Source organism: Pygocentrus nattereri, chromosome 21, assembly GCF_015220715.1.
Source record: "Pygocentrus nattereri isolate fPygNat1 chromosome 21, fPygNat1.pri, whole genome shotgun sequence".
Classification (NCBI taxonomy): Eukaryota; Metazoa; Chordata; class Actinopteri; order Characiformes; family Serrasalmidae; genus Pygocentrus; species Pygocentrus nattereri.
The window spans coordinates 6450378-6472346 of record NC_051231.1 but is presented as its reverse complement, the minus strand read 5'-3'; the positions used below and the strand labels follow the sequence as shown (position 1 = coordinate 6472346).

At 39.1% G+C, this 21969-nt stretch overlaps 1 protein-coding gene across 5 annotated transcripts in view; it reads right to left on the bottom strand.

Moving 5' to 3' along the window:
- kcnab2a (potassium voltage-gated channel, shaker-related subfamily, beta member 2 a) overlaps positions 1-21969 on the bottom strand; it is a 137607-nt gene that overhangs the window by 1369 nt on the left and 114269 nt on the right. For all 5 annotated transcript variants that reach the window (XM_017704907.2, XM_017704905.2, XM_017704904.2 and 2 more), the window contains 9 exons: positions 14334-14378; positions 13388-13432; positions 12488-12531; positions 12117-12203; positions 9636-9721; positions 7494-7614; positions 6463-6557; positions 4575-4695; positions 304-392 (listed from right to left, as the gene is read on the bottom strand). In XM_017704907.2, the coding sequence (XP_017560396.1) occupies positions 304-392; positions 4575-4695; positions 6463-6557; positions 7494-7614; positions 9636-9721; positions 12117-12203; positions 12488-12531; positions 13388-13432; positions 14334-14378 (733 nt within the window). The remainder of the gene's footprint in view (positions 1-303; positions 393-4574; positions 4696-6462; positions 6558-7493; positions 7615-9635; positions 9722-12116; positions 12204-12487; positions 12532-13387; positions 13433-14333; positions 14379-21969) is intronic.

Below are 21969 nucleotides of genomic sequence, written 5' to 3'. Positions count from 1 at the left end.
AGAAATGATTGCAGAATTACAGGCTGTATGCAAAAGTTTGGTGCTACCCAAATTACACACTTTATTAATTTTCTAAATGAAAATAAGTTAACATATACTCTACAAAGAACGTTTCTGAAAACTGTAATGCACAATTACTGTTTATTTGCTGAATTGAACATTTTGGAAATAAATGAGCACAAAATTCTAACTTTTGCAAACGACTGTACAGAAACTAATGCAAGTATAATTGTCAGAAGAAAACATACAATATCGTGTCTTTTCACAAAAATACCCACAAATACCCAGAGGCTTTGGCCTTACCTGTATTGCGCCTATATTCTCCATGAGCTGATCAGTATTGGAGGCTCCTAAGAGCACAGAGCTGACTCCTTCATTCCTTAGGCACCACGCTGCAGAGGACCAGCACATAATCACACCCAATACAGCAGCATCATCAACAACAAGCACGTAATACGCCCCCTGAACTCTCCCACACACACACACAACCACAATTTAGAAACAGATCATACCCCTACCCATCCATAACAACCACAAACCATGGAAAAACTAGAGCCGTTTCCAAAATTAAAAAAATACTGTAGCCACTTCTCCCACCTACACACTGAGGCATCTCACATAACACACATAGGAAAAGAAACAGCTGCCAGACCACACTGTTACCATGGCTCCCAGCACCGGGGTCTACAGTATGAAGACAAAAATATCTTAATTTTTTTGCTTGCTGGCCTAAGAATGCGAGCGAAAGGAGCACTCAGTGGAAATGGCACTGAAGGAAAGGTTTGGAAAGGAGGTGAGAGAAGCCATGTACTGCTGCAGCCCCTGAGAGACGGCACATGCAACACCTCAGCCACACACACTGGAGGGGAACTCTGCGGGGATTTCACTCCTTGAGAGAGAGTGTGTATGAGTGTGTGAGTGTGTGTATGTGCCATCTGTGGCTCTGGCGCACTGTGTGTAGGCACTACTGTGTTTTGTGAGTGAGTGAATATGAGCGGCCATTTGGTTGGAGTAAAACGTAAATCCGTCTTTAAGCTCATGTGCAGCACTGATGCTCTAAAACGAGATTTTGATTCACTAATGATTTGAACTACTTACAAATTCTTCACTGAGGATCACAGCGAAGTCTGTTAGAGAGTGGAGTGTCTGTTGCTTTTGATTCTTAATGATACACACACACACACACACACAACAGACATCCCATTCTTTTATGCAAAAGCTATAATAAGAGGGTTTTTGGGGTCGGCAGAAGAAACATCGGAATTTCATTTTTTTCACCTCTTTACATGATCTAGCATCAGAAATAAGCCAGGGGCAAGGGGCAAAAAAATCCCCATATTCAACATTTTTTTATATCTTATGGTACAACTGCAGGTACATTAATGCAGCTATAAGATTAAATTTCTAGCTAGTAATATGTATATTTTGAAATGTGGCCCTATGTGTGTATTAAGCACTTTTTTGCCCATGCTATGTGAAATGACCTTGGGTTTGTGAAAGGCACTATATAAATGTAATTCTTATTATTATTATTGAGAGGTGTGTAAATATTTTTCATAGCACTGCTGTCGGAACAAAACCCTGCATCTCCATTTTTCTTGTTTTTTCAGTTTTTATCATAATTTGAAAATGTCTGTTGTCCTTTATATTGTGTGTAAACTTCATGATGACATAACCAAAAGAAACAGCTCAAAAAGACTTGGTAAAAACTCTGGTTCCATTGACTTACATTAAAAATAAAGTATATTTTTTCCTTCTCCTGCAAAGTTACCATTTTGGAGATACAAGGTTTTGTTCTGACAACAGTGATATATTAACTGATCATATTAAAAGCCTTTGTATGTATGTTCTATTGTATTTTAAGCTACAACTGTTGTGGCTTAACAGAGACAAAGCTTACAAATACAATAGAGAATAGACAGAGAACCAAATACCAACATAATGACTGAATACTTGAGTGTTATAAATATTTTGGCCAGCTCTAGTAATTATTTTCAGTAAAAATTTCATACCTTATTTGCAGTACATCAGGTATTGCTGGATGTTTAATTACTTTACTTTTTACTTACCTTCTTAATGAATTGGTTTTTAATATTTAGTTTATCTAATTTCCAAAAAATATATATTTTTGTATATTTGAATGGATATGCATAGTTTGTTACTGTTCATTTAAATCAATCTGGGCTTTCTAGAAACTCTGATTACTCAATGAATTGTCAAAACTAGTGAGTATATTGCTTGACAGTGACAGCCCTACTGTACATGAACAGCAAACATGACCTAATGTTGAGGTCTTCAATGGTGGCGGCTGTATGAATGAGTAGGGGAGCTGCTGGCTTGATCATAAATTAGCTGACTGGAGCCATAGAGGGAGAGAGGGATTTACAGTGATTGGAGGAAGTGGCACTCGCTAATGGGGTGTGAAATGTGATCTATGGTGCTGTATCACACGGCAGGCGGGTGAGAAATGCCTGTAGGTTTGAGCCAGAGGAGCCAGGCTGAGGTGTGCTGTAGTGGGCTCTACTGGAACACGATCGGAGGGGGATTGAGGGGCTGATGGCGGTCATACACACATTTTGCCTGCAGTGTGTAAGTCAGCGGTGGTGTGCTGTCAGAATGGGGCGTGGGCTTTACTGCTGCGGGGAGCTTTAGTGCTGATAGGAGGGGAAAAAAGCTTCTCAAATGTGGGTCTCATGAGTCAGAAGTGTGAGGGATGAACGAACGAACGAACGAACACACACACACACACACACACACACACACACACACACACACACACACACACACACACACACACACACACACACACACACACACACACACACACACACACACACACACACACACACACACACACAGTAATCCACTGCCATGAAACTAATTCCAGCACTGTGCTGAGCCATTAGACTACTTCGCTCTCTCCAGACTTCACAAACCACCTACACTCCTCACACCCAAAACTCACACCGAGACAGGAACCCACTCACACTTCACTTTAAGGACATTTAGGGATGCGCGTGTGTGTGTGTGTGTGTGTGTGCATTCAGGGATTAGAAACAGTTCAACAAAAATTGAAAATGAACTATACTTTTCACAGAATTCAACTGGGCACAGAAACAAAAATCACTTAACTGTTTCAGAGTAGAATATATTATATATTAGACAAATAAAAATAATAACTAGGGATGCAAAATGACATCAGCATTATTTCGGGATAAGCAGATAATTTTAAACATCATTATCAAATGAAACCCTATATGGCCATGCATTTTTTAGATCAGTTCTTCCATGATAATGAGCTATTTTCATGTCTTTTCTTGAGATCTTGAGTTTATATTAAAGATATATTAAAGATATTATTATCTTGAGAAAACAACTCATTATCATGGGAAAACAGAGTAAAAACACGGTGCTTCAAGGCTTCTGTTACTGGCCTCAGACAGATGGTTATATCTGATGATGTATTTGATCCAGAAGAGCAGAATGTTTGAGCAACATGGAGTTAAAATACTAAACTGTCAGCATTACATTCATATTATTGCATTTGTAATGCTGCAGAAATAAATTATGTGACTAAACGATTAACATTGAGTCCCAATTTCTATATTTGATAAGTCATTATTAGAGGTGTCAAAGTGGTGGGCATTCCCACATGAACCAGCATTTAATATATTAGTTGTTATTTTATGTGGTCTTTCTGAGTAGCACCCCTTTAGCCATAGCAGTTTGACAGAATTCATGATTTTGTTTTGCGTTTTTGCGCATCTGTGTTCTCTCACTACAATACCCAGCATGTATTATACCAATGCATCATACACTTACCTGAAATCCCTGAGGCATTCATTAAACCCTGTTAGCCACGGATCTAGAGGCCAATAAATGAATCTGTGGAGCCAGCATTAGTGATATAGCGACCTTAAATGTTTGTCAATCTTTTTCCTTTGTTAAAGATAAAATTCAGCGAGCTAGTGAAAATAAATTTGAACAGCTACCACCAAGTCCCTGTAGTTTTAGTTTAACACTTTTAATTTAGAAAATCTCACTTTAGAGACAACTGGTGCACTACGGTAAGAGGCGAGGGAGCATGTTTACAATAGATTTATCAAAGAGTAATTTTTTCATTTTGGATGGAGTTTCCTTCAAAAGTTAACAATGTTCAAGTCTCTTGTTGTAAAACCTCGACCAAACAAACTAATAAATAAAAAGCTCTTTCCTAAGAGTGTGACTTTTCACATTTTACTAGCACTCTGTAGAAGCTTGTCCAACTTATAAGCAGTATTTATAAAAATGTATTAACAGGCAGTGCACAGATCAGTCAGCTAGACTAGCGCTGGCTGACTTGACTGCCATCTTATGTAACACTTAACATAAAAAAATAAAATATTTGGCTTCAAATCCCTGTGTGTATTTATGTGTGCATGTGTGTCTGTGTTTGCATGTATGTGTGTGGTGTGTGTGTGACAGAGTGTGGAAGACGGAGAGGATGAGGTTGTTGGGGGGGCGAGCGAGGTACAGGACGGACAGACAGACAGAAAGAGAGAGAGCGGCAGTGTGTCTTTAGGGGTTTTGCGTACCGATGGCGAGCTGTGGCAGTGTGCAGCCCAGCCGCTCGGCGATTGCCTGCAGCTCTTTCAGCTTCGCCTGCTGACGCCGGCCCTCCTCGCTCAAGATCTTGTCCTTCAACCACTGGTAGCCCTGTCAACAACACAGCACACCTGCTCAAAAACAGGGGCCCCTGCTGCACGGCGGTGCTCTCTCTCTCTCTCTCACACACACACACACGCACGCACGCACACGCACACACACACACACACACACACACAAACACACACACACACACACACACACACCCACAGGGACAAGAAGTCACACCATGAAGCACCTTTGTGAGCAAGGGCCTGTTTTTAAACACGTGACTGTTTTTCCCGAAAAGATGACCAAGCCATGGGGATTTCTCTTTACTTGGACAACTTTAAGGGGTGAAAGAGACTTCACACACACAAACACTGATTATGCTAAATATTTACTCTATGAATATACATTTAGGTACTCATTTTCTTGCTTTTACCCTTAGGAGTCCAGAGTTATTACTTTCATTTTGCCATTCTACTGACATGTAATAACATGATTAATTACAACAGTAACAAATTAGATTATTACTTGATTTACATCCTGTACTAACAGGTTCCTGATAGAACTTTCAATTGTTTCTGTTTGCTTGGAGGCCAATCAATGACAGACAGGCACCACTTTTTTCAATGAGCTGCAAGTGAGAAATAATTAATTAATTAAAAATCTGCACTACCAGTTAGGAGTCTGGACACATATAGCAGAAAATGCAGAACACAGAATAATAACAAAGCCAACAAAAGTATTAAAGCATTTGCGTGGTATTACTTCAGTTAGGAATATCGGCCGTCTACTAAACAGACTACAAAACGGGCTGAAATGCATTAACTAAGACACATAGTAATAAGAGTGATATAATGATGGATGGATTTAAATGAAATACTCATTTCAAAAATATCCTACTAGGCATGTAATAGTGTGCATATTCATATTTGCCTTAGAAATAACTGAAAGCTTTAAAGATCAGCCAAAGTATGTCCAAACTTTTGACTGGTAGTGTACAAGCTTTTGGTTTTGCATGAGACTTCTGGGACTTATAAGGGTTAATGTTTTCATTTAAATGTCTTTTAGTTGTTTTAATTTTGGGGGTGGATAAAATCTGCCCATTATGAGAATAATTAGAAGTTTGTGTGCGTGCCGGGATGGGATAAAGTAACCCGGATGGTACATCACTGGTTAAGATTAACAGTGGGAAGGGTCCAGTTTGCTCTGATGATCCAAGCACTCATAGATCTGAAGTACACAGAGACCCATCACTGTCCAGATCACCAGCGCAGGACATCACTCAAGTGTCACTTCATACGTGATTTAAACACAGTGAAAGAACACAGTATGAATGACCCTGGCGCGATCACACTGAGGGGACGGGTAGATGAGGAAGGGATGACTGGTTAAAGGTCCAGCGAGGACCAAATGACCAACAGCAAGACAATGCTGCATGCCACTCCACCAACATACAGTTACACACTACTGCACTGGCGAAATGTTGCTGTGGGTGTGTGTAAGACTGAGTATATTTGTGTGTGGGTGTGGGTGAGGCAGATGCACCAAAACTTGCATTAAATATCCTCCTCAGAGTTACCACAACACTGTCACATGACAAAACAAAAACAAAAAAAACGTAGAGAAGATTGTGGTCTGAAGGTTCATGCCACAACAAGGAACTTTCACAGACAAACACATCTACAGGGGAAAACACCCAAAGCTAGAACCTGGAAGACACGAACACATCCATTAGAACATCAAAGACATGAGGAGCCACTTTTGATGCCACTAATGCTCGAGAACACTAGGAACAGCGAGGAACAGAGGGACCGATGGGAAACGTAGTACCTTGAGAGAGGCGCGGGAGTATGGAGGCACCCCGCTATCATATTTCCCTGAGATGATCCCACAGGCAAGCGGAGACCATGTCATTGCCCCTACACCTAAAACACACACACAGTTTAAATTCTCTTTTTAGGTGCATAATTTATAATAAGCGTCATATTTATAAATGTATTAGTCATTAGCTTTCAGTTTTGTGTAAGCAAGGTTTAAAAACCTCTAGTGACTTAAATTATGTAAATGAGCTAGACACCTATCTATAAAAGTTTTTTGGGGGATGGAAAAAATGAAAAAAAGTGTCAAAAGTCTTGTATGTTAATGTAACAAGATTTTGTCAAGCGCTTTTGGACTGTTTCTATTGGTCCATTCATCATGACCTTTTTAGATAGGGCAAAAATACTTGAACACATTTTCACAATACATAAAACACATCACAATACTCATTTACCAGCAGTGTTACATAAAAAAGAAAACTGCACTACACTAAATCCAATTAAAAAGGACAAAATATGCAGCTGGTATTTCAAAAACCTGTAGGTAAGGTAGGTTTCGTCCATACGAGACTCCAAAGAAAAATTTGCTTCATTCAGAAACACTTTTTATGCTCTTCATTATTAGTTTTAACAGATCCACCATATATCCAAAAGTTTCTGGACAACCGCCCATACAACATTCTTAAATTGAAGGCATTAAAGGATGTCCTTTCTTTGCTGCAGTAACAGCCTCTATTTTTTGAGGAAGACTTTACATTACATGCTAGTACATCGCTGTAAGGATCTGATTGCGTTTAGTTACAAGTGCATTAGTGAGGTCAGGTTCTGATGTTAAATGGTGATCTGGATCACCAACTGATCAAAGGTATGAGATGAAGCGCCAACACTCCATTGCACCACAGCTCAGATGTTGGATGGGCTTTATACCCCTCTGGCTGACACTCGGCTGCTCCAGAGCATCCCGTTCTATCATGTCTAGAAATAACACTATTAACGCAAATCCACTATGCTACTAGCCCTACTGCAGAAGACAGCTATACTTACCTATCTTATGAAAAAGCTCAGGCAACTGCACTTCCACCTTCTCTCTCTGAAACATGTGATACTCAGCCTGCTCACAGATTGGGGGAATCTGGTTAAACTGTCGTGCCACAGAGTATGCTTCCTGCAAGACACAGGGATAGTTACTTTTAGTTATATAGCACCTTTCTTACACACATATTTGGTTTAGAGGTTTAAGGAGGAAAAAAAGCTAGGAAGACTTGTGAAAATGTTAAAAGAAAGACTGACCCCTTTAATATATACATATATACAGTATCTCACAAAAGTGAGTACACCCCTCACATTTCTGCAAATATTTTATTATATCTTTTCATGGGACAACACTATAGAAATTAAACTTGGATATAACAAAGTAGTCAGTGTACAGCTTGTATAGCAGTACAGATTTACGGTCCTCTGAAAAGACACACAGCCACTAATGTCTAAATAGCTGGCAACACAAGTGAGTCCACCTCACAGTGAACATGCTCAAATTGTGCCCAATTGTGTCGTTGTCCCTCCCTGGTATCATGTGACTCGCAAGGTTCCAGGTGTGAACGTGGAGCAAGGCTGTTAAATTTGGTGTGAGGGGTGTACTCACGTTTATGCGTTTATGTGTGTGTGTGTATATATATATATATATATATATATATATATATATATATATATATATATATATACACACACACACACACACACACACACACACACACACACACACACACACACACAACCAAGTAGAACTGTCAAAACATTTCATCAGCAATAAATAATGAAATATGAGTAAAATAATAAAATGAAGAACAGTCATGGAGGTATTTGGGGTTGGCTTTCTAAAGTGTGGCTGCAAGAGCAGGTAAAGCAGGGTGTGTAGTGTTTTAATTGCAGTAGAAGCAGAAATTTTGATATCTGAGTATCCATAAGAGTTGATAGATGGATATTCAGTTAATTGTGTGGAAGTATCTTCAGCTGATTTTAAGTACTGCAGGTTCTTACATACACAACAAAGAAGTAACACAGCTGCACTGGAGTTAGCAGGTAGGATTTAGCAGTATTTGTATTATCATAAAAAAAAAAAAAAGCATAGAGAAGTAGTAATATGAGTATTGAGGGCTGCTTCTTCTAGAAGCTGCTCTTCAGATGAGTTAATAAGCTAGCACCAACACTAAAGATAACCGGTGCAGCAATAGCTAGTGATGACTCATGGGCTTCTGTGTGAGGATTTTTCTCATCAGTTGATGATGTGCCCATGTGAGATTGTCAAGTTAAGTGAGAACGTTTTTTTTTCCCCACTGTTGTTGGTTCCAAATTATTAGCTGGAGTACTTACCCTATCTACTGTCTTACTATCTCTGCCTTCTTAATCAAGTTCTTAACAACAAGCTGATGTTTTACTGTTGTAATGTATTATGTAATATGCAGGGTAATATAACTAGTATAATAACAATAGCTGTACTTTACAGCAAGCACTTAACAAATGCCCAAATAGTGATTTCAGCACTGAAATTATACCCAGAACTATTAACTGAGTAGTCAAGTGCCCTTGTACATCCCAAGGGGGGCTCTTCCAGGTGAATTCCGAATATGTTTGACTATGTTTAAGATTTTAATAGAAATGCTGACGGAAAGGAAATTACAGTTGTATAAGCATGACTAAGGTTAAGCCACACTTGCTCATGAGGTTACGGAAATGTGAAGCAGTGTGTGGTTCTGCAAAGGCAGTGAAATGTATTTGACCTAAACTATGGCTTCAGTGAATCAACACAACTACTATATACCTGTCAATAAACAATCTGTAGGTGGCAATAGTTACTGCAGAATGTGGAGTCTGACTCATGGTGTTGTGGGTGGCTGATGCATTCAACATGACGCTTTGCTGCCTGGAAGCAGTAATGGGAAACCATCCTTTAATCACCTCATTTCAAAGTGCCTCTAGGTGAGGCTCCAGATTTGTTTGATTGATTTTCATTAAGAAGTTTCTTGGAGAAGTCAAAGTGTCCCCTGAGCAAAGCTATGAGTGCACCCCGATGTTAATGATCACAAAGAGAAATATCTAATATGGAGAGAGATGGGAGAAAAAGTGTGAGGAAGAGAACGCCTGAGCGAAAGAGTGAGAGGATGTGAGTTTGTTGCAGAAATGACTCACCATTATTTCCATGGGGCTCCAGCGGGACGTGCCCCAGTACATGGCCATTCCCTGATTGATCACGTGGGTCATCGCTCGCACCGTCTCTGCCGATCAGAACAGATTGACCCAAATTAACCAGAGGCAATGTGCAGCATGTTACAGCTGGCATAATGCATTGCCAGGAGTGTTGAGAAAGAATATGGAAGAAAGAAAACAATGGTGGATTGATTAAAGAGGCAAAAGCATGGCCTTAATGAGCTCTTTGGTAGATTCTGCTAAAATAGGCTTGCAGTTCTAATCAATACATTTAAAGAAAATCAAATAAACTCATCCTAGCAGCCACAGACTCATGAGGGGAGGGAAACAATGGCACAGATGAAAATGAAAAACACTGCCATGACTAATAAACAATGCTCTCTGGGCTGGCCAAGATGGCCTGAAGGCTGACAAGTAATTTACTGCTGTTGTCCTTTTGGCCATGCTTGATGAAGTGCACTGTTCTGTTTAGCTTGAAGAGCTGAAGAGGAGAGGGAGAGGGAGAGAAAGAGAGAGAAAGAAAGAGGGAGTGCGCAAAAGTCATAAAAAGAGAAAGAATTTGTCATATGTACAGCGCAGCATCAGGGAAGAGGACAAAGAGCAGAAGGCCACTAATGCTCTAGGGTCAGGCCATGTGTTAATGTGAACTTTGTTGAACTTCTGAAAGGGCAGTTGGAGAAATGAATAAATAAAGGCAATCCTTCCGCTTTCATCAGAAAAGACCAGTCGTTCCTCGTTCCGTAACTGCTTGGTAACATCAGAATCTGGCTGGCAGGATTTCCCCAGATCAAAAGGCCAGCAACAAGGATCTCGACATGAAAGTTCACAATGAAGTTTCTACAATGGAAAACCTAGTCAAAAGCGCGGCTTGGCATTTAAGAAAAGAGAAGTTTCTCAACTAAAGAGCATTTCCAAAAGCCATGAAAAGCTAAACTGACTCATTAGAGGAAAAATCTAACTGTCCATTAAGAAATGTCAGCTGTCATGCTGATCCTGAAATGTTATAAATGAGGCCAAAGTGATGACAGAAAGATACAAAAACTCCTGTCTGACTTGGAAAATGTTTATGGTGGGCAGAGAGCCAAAGACAATACAGCGAACTTGACGGCAAGCCTGACATTATTAGTATATGAGATCTAAATGTAGAAATATATATTTGCTAGTGCATTTTAAAAAAAAGGACTTTTGTAACATTAAATGCTCTACTAAACTTAAAATGGAAACATTATATTAAAAAAAGCACATTTTCAAGAATGTATCTGAGACAACACAATCATATCAAATGAAAGTATGAACTGTGTGAACCATTACACCCGTAGAAGCTACATATCTGTTGTTACATCTGCATTACATTTAGTAATGACTGTAGGGTGTTTTAGATAAAATTAATTTTAACATTAGACAACATATTTTGTTATGAAAAGTATAACCTTAAAGCTACTCTATATAAGCTTTGGGGATTTGGAGACATCTCTTGTGCAAAGCTGTAATTGCACACATGTGGAAGACTATTTGGTAACATCAGTTGTGTTTTCGAGCCCCACAAGCGGATTAATGTGGTGATTCTGAAAGCCCTGAAAAGAGCATTTGCATTTGAGAGCAAAACATTGAACCAAACTTCTTTTTTGAGCCATTGCTTGTGACGTTTCTATGTAAAGTACGTCGGATGTGGTCTGAAAGTGTGATGGGCCAAATATACTTACACAATCAGTGGATCTTTCTTCCATCAGATTTCTGATAGATTTTTAACATTAATCATTGGCTTATTTCACTGATCTTTCCTCTGTGTGACCTGAGCATCTGTTTATTCTACCTTCCTATCTTGTCCTACTTGTATTCTTACTGCACATCTGGCATGGCCCAAAGAAGGATGGGTTCCCTTTTAGAGGCTTGGTCCCCCCTGCTGTTCCTGCCTTATGCTTTTAGGGAGCTTTTCTTGCCAGTGATTAGGGGTTTGGACCAACGTTTCTAAAGACACTTTATAAAAACGTCTGTTGTAAAAAGTGATATATAAAACACAACTAAACACAATGACATAGATGGAAAAACATATTTTAGATCATTTTGACTATGAAACACATAAAGCACATTTTCAAGAATGTAACTGAGAAACACTATCATATCGATGTATGAAGTATGAATTTTGTGAATCATTACATCCTTTGAAGCTAGATATCTGTTGTTACATCCACACTGCATTTAGTAATGACATAGATTTTAGTATGTCATAGATTTTTTAAAAAAATTCTTTTAACATTAAAGCTACACTATGTAAGACTTGCACGTTCTTTGGAGAAACTCTGCTCCAAGATCAACCCTTTTAATTTGGAGATATCTGCGGCTGTAAAGCAGGACTCTACTGGGCTACCAACTTTTTTTCAATGCTGTGAAAGTGTTTAATAAATGTAGTGTTTTCAGTAAGCTGCAGAAATCAAAGTGTAACAAATTCTTATAATTTCTCACCTTCCATAGGCGTGTTCGGGTCTGGTCTGTTCGCAAACACCACATCCACGTATTCTAACTGCAATCTCTCCAATGAAGCTTTTAAACCTACACAAGAATTTTATAACCTCAATTAACACATTTTTTTTCAATTAACAATGTGCAGTGCTGAGCACTAAATGATGTCAGTTTCACTACAGTAAACCTCAGACACCAGGAAACACAATGAGCTGGTTTATTCAGCTGCTTAAAGGAGCCTTAATCTCCAAGATGGCCATGTTCTCCTGAGAGCAAGTCCCATTAATCATTAACTCTTGCTGCATGTACCTTCAGCACTACACCTGTATTATTTGTTGTATGAACACAGTGTTGTATGTTTGATTTAGACTTACCTTCTATAATGTGCTTTCTAGACAGTCCTCTTTCAGTCTCTGCCCTGGTGAATGGTAACAGTATTAAGTTATTTTATTGTATATAAATGGACAAACATGGAAATGAAAAGCCATTCAACAAGGACTGCTGTTACAACTGTCATAAATTATCTTACTACTCCCTCAACTTGGATTAATTAAACAAGTTTTATGCAAAATTATACTTTCACTCAAGGTTTTGAAGTTCCAGTCAAAATGGTCATTAAATACAATTTACATGAAATGCATCTGAGGAGATCAGATGTTAGATAATCCACCTGCAGGAAGGGGGAAGGGGAAAGTCAAAAGGAAATAAGAGAAAAACAGGAGCTTCCAGAACTGGAAGCTGGATATAGAGAAAATGGGACTCCTAACAAACATACAAGACCTGTTAGACCACAAAAAGTCAAGTTGCTTCAGTTTTGAAAAAATCCACAGATGTTTCTATCCATCCTTCCACTGTGAGAAGACAACTCAGCGCCATGGGAACCTCATAAAAAAATTGCAAATCCAATAAAGAAGCTACTGGTGTTCTCAGAACAATTGAATGACTATCCCAGAGTCCAGACCTCAACATTACTGAATGTGGCTGGGATTTGAGAAGTGGAAGATGCATCCACCCCTAAGACTGAAAAAAATCTTTGAAAGACTAAAAGCAAGTCTCTCAAAAAGAATGGAAGCTGTTATGAAAAGGCAGAGTGAACTCACCAAATTCTAGAAAATCTAATATTTGATTTTTCAGTTTCATTTTCTGCTTTTCGAGTAATGCTTCATATTGGCCATTCTGACTGGAAACTAAATGAAAGTTTTTAGCATATTTTGTTGAGTCATTATGAAATTATTTAGACAGATAAATAAGCATGACAATAGATGACAACATACTTTCCACCCCAAAAGATTTTTGTAGTGATCACTAAACTGGAGCGCCTGCAAACAACAAAAGAAGCAGCAACATGTCAAAATAGGTCACAATTTTTCATTAAAGGTTGCAGAAAACAGTAGCTAAGAGACAAAAAAAACAGAAAAGGATTAAACTGTCGCAGGCAAATGCTAATAAATGCGTGGCTTAATTTCAAAAGAATACACACACAACCAGAGGGGGACTGTAATAGGCTCATGCTCTCTGGAGGTGACTGTTGTGTGGCCTGATACTGATGCACTTTGACTGGCAGGATGACTAAGCTACAGGGCCGCTAGGTGAGCACTGATGCACACAACACATTACAAAACCCACACACACACACACACACACACACACACACACACACACACACACACACACACACACGCACACACACACACGCACACACACGCACACACACACACACACACACACACACACACACACACACGCACACACACACACACACACACACACACACTCACACACACTCACACACACTCACACACTTTTTGATCATCTACTGGGTAGAGCTCAGTTACTCTCTGCCTTATCATCCAAGCCCAGCCACTTTGAGCGCCCATACTCAGCATTAACAGCTTAATTTCCAGACCAGGATTTAATAAGCAAGCAGAGGCACCTCTGAACTGCAGAAAAGGAGTTTCAGCAGACAAACATACTAATAGACTAACTGGTAACAAACTGAGGGCTACAGACATGTATCTGATCCATAATTCAGTAAGCTATGAGACCCAGTGATGCCACTGCTCCTACCATTAATATTTCATATCTCTGCCTGCCTGCTCTACACAGTGCCACATGCTGTATTGTTCTCCTCTGACAACCCTTCCACTGGGCCAGGTTATCAGGCAAAGATAGAGAGATGACTGAGCGGAAATTAAAAGGTGCACTTCTTCATGAGCGTACCTCCATCCCTTCTTCTTTATTATATTGCCCAGCACCACCTCGGCCCTGCAATAGAGAGATAGATAGTTATCAAACTCCGTCATCAACACTTGGTTACCATAACCTATTAAAAAACTCAGCAAAGAAACACAAGTAGTGCATGAAGAGGTTGTTTTATTGCTGAGTCCTGAAATGTGTCAGTAATAGTCATCACACCCTTTCAAAGGCGAATGGTACTGCCAGTGTCAACGGCTACTTTAAAGTGACAGTTGGAGCAAAAAAGAATTTACTTCCCACAATTTGACACAGTTTTTAAAATGGAATAAACATGTAGCTAAAATCTTAAACAATAAAAAATTATAAATGCTGAATTTGGTCAACACATTAAGATATTACCATGGAGCGTGAGCCACAACTCTACTGCAATATTTAAAGTCATGCTCTCAAACAGACATACTTCATTTTAGCCCTCAAAATAAACATTCAGAAAAAAAACATCACATTTTGCAGCGTAGTTACAGAGATACTGAACCGTTTTATTCTGGAACCTATAAAAGTTTGATTTCTACATCTCCCAGGATTCCTCTACTCTGTTTCAGCTATGATATGTGATATATGGTAAATACTGCCATATGATATACTGCTTTATGCAAATTATTATAAAAAAAAAAAAACAACAAACCAAAAAACAAAACAAAACAACAACAAAAAAAACAAACAAAAAAACCTTCCAACTTTGGTAAATTTATTCTTCACTTCAGTGAGGTAAATCTTGCCTTACATATGTGGGAGTTCAAGCTTAATCTTTGTCAAAATTGACTATTTTCATTATTAATTTGTCCACAACACTGTATTTAATCTAGTAAGACAATCCTTTCCATCCAATGTGTCTGTAGCCGTTTAGCTTCGCCTAAATTTATTCTGTCCAGGGTCGTTTCGCCTGGTATCCAATTGTACAAAAGCTATAGCATGACCAAGTTTTTCCAAGACTCAAAGCCATTAAATCTGATGTCTGAAACCAGACGCTATCCTAAAACATACACCACAACATAGATGGCTTTTTGTACAGGCATGATACTTGCCTGCTGCCACGGCACATTTAATATCGTCACTAGTTGCTGTTGCCAAGGCAACACAGATAATCGTTACCGGGCACAGGCCTACACCTAACATCTTGGCTGACTGACTACATTTGGAATAGGGAACAGTTGTGTAAATCTGATTTTTCATCAAACGCTTCCTTTAAATTGCTGTAACGATCATATTGCCAACACTGAAATCAAGCAAAGGCTTCCATGGACATCAATACAGAAAATGATAACAATTAGCCAGAAATGATCTAAGTGTTGAGATCACACTCTTCTTTTTCCTTTGGAAGATTCTCCCGTCTCTTTGCTGCAGGCTCAGCCGAGCGGCACTGACAGCTTGGTGGCTGCAAGTCTTTATGACAGCCATTAGCAATGCTGTAGCTGCTAATTGGGCCCCAGTGTAGGTAAGATCAGGTCTGCATTCCGTTCCGCCATTGGGAGCTCACTGGGCTCCACGCACGTCAAATGGAACGAGCCGTCCTGCCATACTGTGACCTCTAAGCCGCCTCACCAGCTCGTTTCTTTCTCCCAAAATGTCCATCTTGCTGCTCTGAACATCCCCCTCATATCTCGTTTCCTTGCTCTGGTTTGTGTGTGGTACAGTAGGCTGATAGGTGGAGGAGTAAAGGAGCACAGTGCCTGATAGCAGTTATCCAATTAGTTCGACCCTTGGGTCTTCCTTTTGAAATGTTCTGGTTTTTCGCTCTTCAGCCATGCTCTGAGACATGTTCTTTCCAAGCAGCCAATCAGCCGGGTTTGAAACTGAGGTATAAACGGAACGCTTGCAGAATGTATTTCTGAATGTTCAATATGAGACAATGCGTGGAAAAAGTAATTAAAAGAAAAGTTTAACAAAAACCAAAAAGGTATAAAACTATTCCCTTACTCCGAATGCAGTCTATCAGCCAATATATGAGCTGCTGAAATAAAATGTTCAGTAGCTCATGACTGTATACTCCAGTCATTTCAACAACAAAGTTTTTGGCCATACTGTCCGGAACAGCTCTTTGGTTTAAACAAAACTGGGTTCTTATATAAGGTATGTTTAATGTGGTTTCAGGCCATTTACTTCATATGCATGTTTATGCCTGGCCATACTATCAATTTTTTTGTTCCAAGATTACAACAAAGAACACTTTAATATCTCTGTTTAATACCTCGGTTGATGTATGTGCTCATAGGCCTGTTAAGCTTCGGACATGGCTCAGCCAACCAAACTTCAGGCCTTTATTTTAGGTTTGTTGGTTAATGATTAATTTACAAATAATGATAGACGGTAATTGGTTACAAGTATTTGCCAAAATATATTTGCCTACTATTGTACTAATTTGGTGGAGTATTAGCTTCTGTTACTTGTTAGCTACATTAGTCTTACAGCACCAGTGCAAAACTAAAGAAGTAAACCGGTAAACACCAAACATGATTTGGCTGATCGACTACATTTGGGGTAAAGGGACAATTTTTATAAAATTTCTCTCACAAAGAACTTTAATGTTTCTTTAAGAAGACTTTATTTAGACTTAATGCACATTGATAAATGCCACAATATAATTAAACTCTATTTGAGTGTGACCAGCTCTGAGTGAGTGTCCATTATAATCTCTACAAGTGTGTGTGTTGTGTAAGAGACAAAGGCAGACGGGTTGAGTGGGTGGCGCAGCCTGTGTTTTTGTTTGCTTATGTGAGAAGGAGAGAGAGACAGAGAGAGAGAGGTTATGGGAACCGATGCGTCTCCGTGCTTTCACATGGCAGGCCATGTCTATCTGCGCGCCTTTGTGTGTATGAGTGTGTGTGTTTACGCATGTGTATTCTGTGTCCCCTGCTGGGCTACAGTGAATATTTACTCCAGGTTGTGTTTGCCCTGCTTTGCAACAGGCCCGTGCACACAACCATGACATTCAACAGCTTTAGAGGCGGCACACATTCCAAATGGCAAATCCAAAGAGCAAACCGCCCCACGGTCTCCCTCAAATTATACCAAACAACACACCGTTTAGCAGCACGATAATACCAAAACGCACACTCGTCATTCCTCTCCATCCTTCATTTGCGCAGTTTATTAATGAAGCATCATGTGTCAGGCTGTTCTTCTCATTCAGCCATATTAGCGCATAGAAGGCCTACTGAATTCTGCTGAGCGGTGCTTAGTGTCCTCATATGGGAGTAACATCTACAGTGCTGCAGGGAACAGAGGCGGGGATCAGGCAACTTGAACGATTCGCAGCGGCGGCGCTGTCATACAGTGGATTTCTCATGTTAACACTGTCTCAGTCTGAATTTGTGAGGTCACTGCTTCCTGGGGTAAGGATGGTAACATGTCATGACACTTTAGGTAACTGTATAGGAGGACATCTCGTTTGATCTTGCAAAATGATGTCTAATAAGTTATGAGCTTCATTAATGTGTTTAGATTATAATTCATACACACACACACACCCACACACACACACCCACACACACACACACACACACACACACACACCCACACACACACACACACACATTTATTTATTTAAATGGGCACAACCACATCATGGCAGGCAAAGGGAATTTTTCAATATCAATCAATAATTTATACGGTCTTCAAGAAATCTACTATTTTACGCCAGCATCACATTTTGAACACTGGTCTACCACAACCATCTGCCAAGCATTTTTTAATCAGCCACCCACATTGCTAACGTCTAACAGCAGACATTGTTAACAATTTCTATCTGATATTGAGAAAAGTTACCATGAAAAATAATACTCCTCTATTGTGTTATTTCCATTCATACAAGATCAGGTGCTTTTAGCTTGTATATGAGAGTAGTTTGTAGCATTTGGCTCAAATAATGCACAAAATGTTGTGTGTTTTTCAAGTTGTTTTGTTTACTACGCATGTGCATATCTCAACAAGAGTGGGCTGACTTTCCCGTTCATTATTCAACCAGTGAACTGTTTACATCCTCCTACTTCACAACATCTCTTCTGTTGGTTAAGGCTATAAAAACTAATTGGGCTAATTTGTTTTTTAATTGTTGGTGACTTCTTTAGCTACAATCTGGAGATTTATGATGTATTATCTCATCATGGCAAATGCAGTTATGTTTAGGCTCCATTATTTGTTTTTACTTGAATTATGAGCTGAATATTGCTCATTTTTATAACAAAATAAATTAATACATTATTTTTAAGTTCTTATACAGGCATGGCAGACAGGCACTAAAATGTGAGCATCCGTTTATAGACTCTTGACCTACACAAGAATGTCATAGTGTAGCATGAGGAAGCAAAATGCACTGTTGTGTTGCACCTAATAGACAACTGAGGCATGGTGATGTGCCATTTTACCCAATTTTTCACCCTAATTTAGTCACATAGAGGAGAACTACTGCCCTGCCCCCTTCCCCCCCACTAGTATTGACATTTGGTATCGGCAAAAAACAGAAATTATGTGTTTGTCAACTGCCTTCAAAAAATTGTCAAGCATTTTATTTTTAGGTCCCTGCTTCATGGTTGCTTTCTAATTCCTTCCTATCATCTCTCCCAGCTCTCAGCATATTGCTGGAACAAATTCATGGCACAGTGAGGAATGGTGACGACCAAGTTGTGTAATCTTAGGTATTGTAGAAGGACGATAATCTCTCAGATTACTGTGCTTCATCCTGCTCAAAACAAAGGCTGACAGAGATTAAGCCTGACTAAAATGCATTGTTCTATGTTTTTAATGGGTATTCTAGGGTATTATGGTCAAAATCTTCATTTCAGAGCTCCAGCATATCAGTCTTTTGACCTTTAATCTTCAGTGACATACATTTTCCATACACTCCACCACACGTGAAAGGGACATGTATGTGGCATTTCATTGCTGTGTCATGACTCTTAAACCACAGCTGTCCGTTTTTAACTGCATCTCGCCATGAGAGGCTCATATACAACCTTTGATCCAAACCAAGAGTTGAAGCACACCCTCTCCTGTATTGCGCACACAACCAGCAAATAAATCATTCGGCATCTCACCCACCAGGCAATGTGCACTGAGGACCGTAGGCAAGTATTAAATTGCCTGGTCATGCAAACTACATCAATAAGAACCAATATGAACTAGTGGTCAACCAATGTTCTGCAAATATTTAGTTACCAATACATTGATCAAAACAATCAGCTCACAGCCAGCAGCTATAGCTACACTGTGTGCACAATTATTAGGCAAGTCTTATTTTTGAGGATTATTTTTATTAAATCACCAACTACAGTGCTCTTGGTTATGGAATAAGGAATGGTATAAGAAAGTGTCTTCTAAAAACTGGCAGTAGGCTTGGGAGTTGATTTTGAGCCCATCTTCAACCTGAAAAGGTCCAACCAGCTCATCTTTAATAATACCAGCCCATACCAGTACCCCACCTCCACCTTGCAGGCGTCTGACATGAAGTGGAGCTCTGTCCCGTTACTGATCCAGCCACGGGCCCATCCATCTGGTCCGTCAAGAGTCACTCTCATTTCATCAGTCCATAAAACCTTTGAAAAATTTGTCTTCAGATATTTCTTGGACCAGTCTAGACACTTCAGCTTATGTGTCTTGTTCAGTGGTCGTCGGATTTCAGCCTTCCTTACCTTGGCCACGTTTCTGAGCGCTGAACATCTTGTACTTCTTGGTACTCCAGGTAGGTTGCAGTTCTGGAATATGACAGAACTGGAAGATAATGGGTTCCTGGTAGCTTCATGCTTAATTCTTCTCAGTTCCATGGCAGTTAATTTGTGTCTTTTTTTCTCAACATGTTTCTTGCGACCCTGTTGACTATTTGCAACAAAATGTTTGATGGTTCTGTGATCACACCCCAATATCTTAGCAATTTCAAGAGTGCTGCATCCCTCTGAGAGACTTTGTCATTTTTGACTTTTCAGAGTCAGTTCAATCTCTTTTTTGGCCCATTTTGCCTGAAGAAAAGCTGCCTAATAATTATGCACACCTTGATATAGGGTGTTGACCTCCTTTGGACACACCCTCCCTCATTACACAGATAAACATCACCTGCTATGCTTAAATCCATTTAGCATTCAAGTTTTTCCAGCCTGGAGTTAGAAAATATGCCTAAAAATGATAATATGGTCAAAATACTCACGCCTAATAAATGTGCACACAGTGACCTCATGATTAGACCCTGCTAATTTATCAGTTCATCATGTTCATAAAGGAAATTAAACTTGCTTTTATCTAGACGTACTCCCATTTAAAAACAAAACAAACAAAAGATACAAACTAAATTGAAAACGGAAGTAACATTTAAAAAAAAAATTCAGAATCTTTCTTAGCATGCCTTCTTAAAAACAAATGTTCTGAAGGACAGGAGAATGTCTTAGCTACTAGTGATGAGTATTTTCTAGGTCCTCCTCTAGCTTTGTTGAGTGACGTGAAGAGCTCTGTCACACATTTTTTAAACTTTCCAGAATAGTGGTTCCTAATCGCCACCTCCCCATTTTTAAGCCTAAAAATATTTTGTGACCCCCCACTTTCCCTCCCTCTCACCCCACACACCAATAAACACGTTACAGAAATGAAGAAAAAAAAAAAAAAAAATCAACAGTAATTACAATGACAATACTACTACTACTACTACTACTAATAATAATAATAACAATAAGTATATAGTATTATATGGCAGTTCAAAGTGCTTTACAGACAGTTAATGAGGGTAAACAGCAACACATATTACAAGTATTAATTTAGATCCATGTAAGAAAATGACAAATCAAGTAAAAAGAAATACCACGAGAGGTAGTTTTAATGAAATGCTAATTTAAAGAATTGCGTTTATAGATGCTTCTTAAAAGTGAGTACTGAGCTTGACTGTCTAATAAAAGATGAACTGAGCTCCACACTTTAGGAGCAGAATAACTGAATGAGCCTCTCCAAGCTTCATGTATGTTTCTGAAGGTGTTTGTAGAAGGTCAGTATCTGCAGATCTATGTTCACGTGTTGGAACAAACAAACACTCTGTGATGCAAGCAGGCGCTTAGTAATTTAGAGCCTTAAAAACTAGCAGAACTTTAAAATCTATCCTAAATGATACAGGCAGCCACTGCAGTTCTTTTAAAATGGGAGTGATCTGATCTCTCTGTTGTAAAGTATGTACTGTTTTTTTTTAGGAAGTTCAATAAGAAGATCACAGTGATCAACTCTGCTGAAACAAATACATGAACAAGTTTCTCTGCATCGCTCTGAGAGATAAAAGGCCAAACTTTACCAACATTTCTAAAATGATAAAAAGCTAATTTAGTGGCGTTTTCAAGCAAGTTAAAACAGCTCAGAGCTGAAGATCACATGCAAGTTTCATACTTCAGGTTTAGTATCTGAAGCTAAAGAACCAAGATATCAGAAGGAATGGAAATGAATAACTGGGTGTCATCAGCATAGCTATGAAAGTTTATATTGTGTCTCCTAATGACATCACCTACATTTAGCATGTACAAACAGAATAGCAAAGGTCCTAAAACTGAAGAAATGCAAAATCTTTATTATAAATATTGAAACTTTATTATATTATTGAAACTATGAACTGTCTATTACCTAAATATGCTTTAAACCA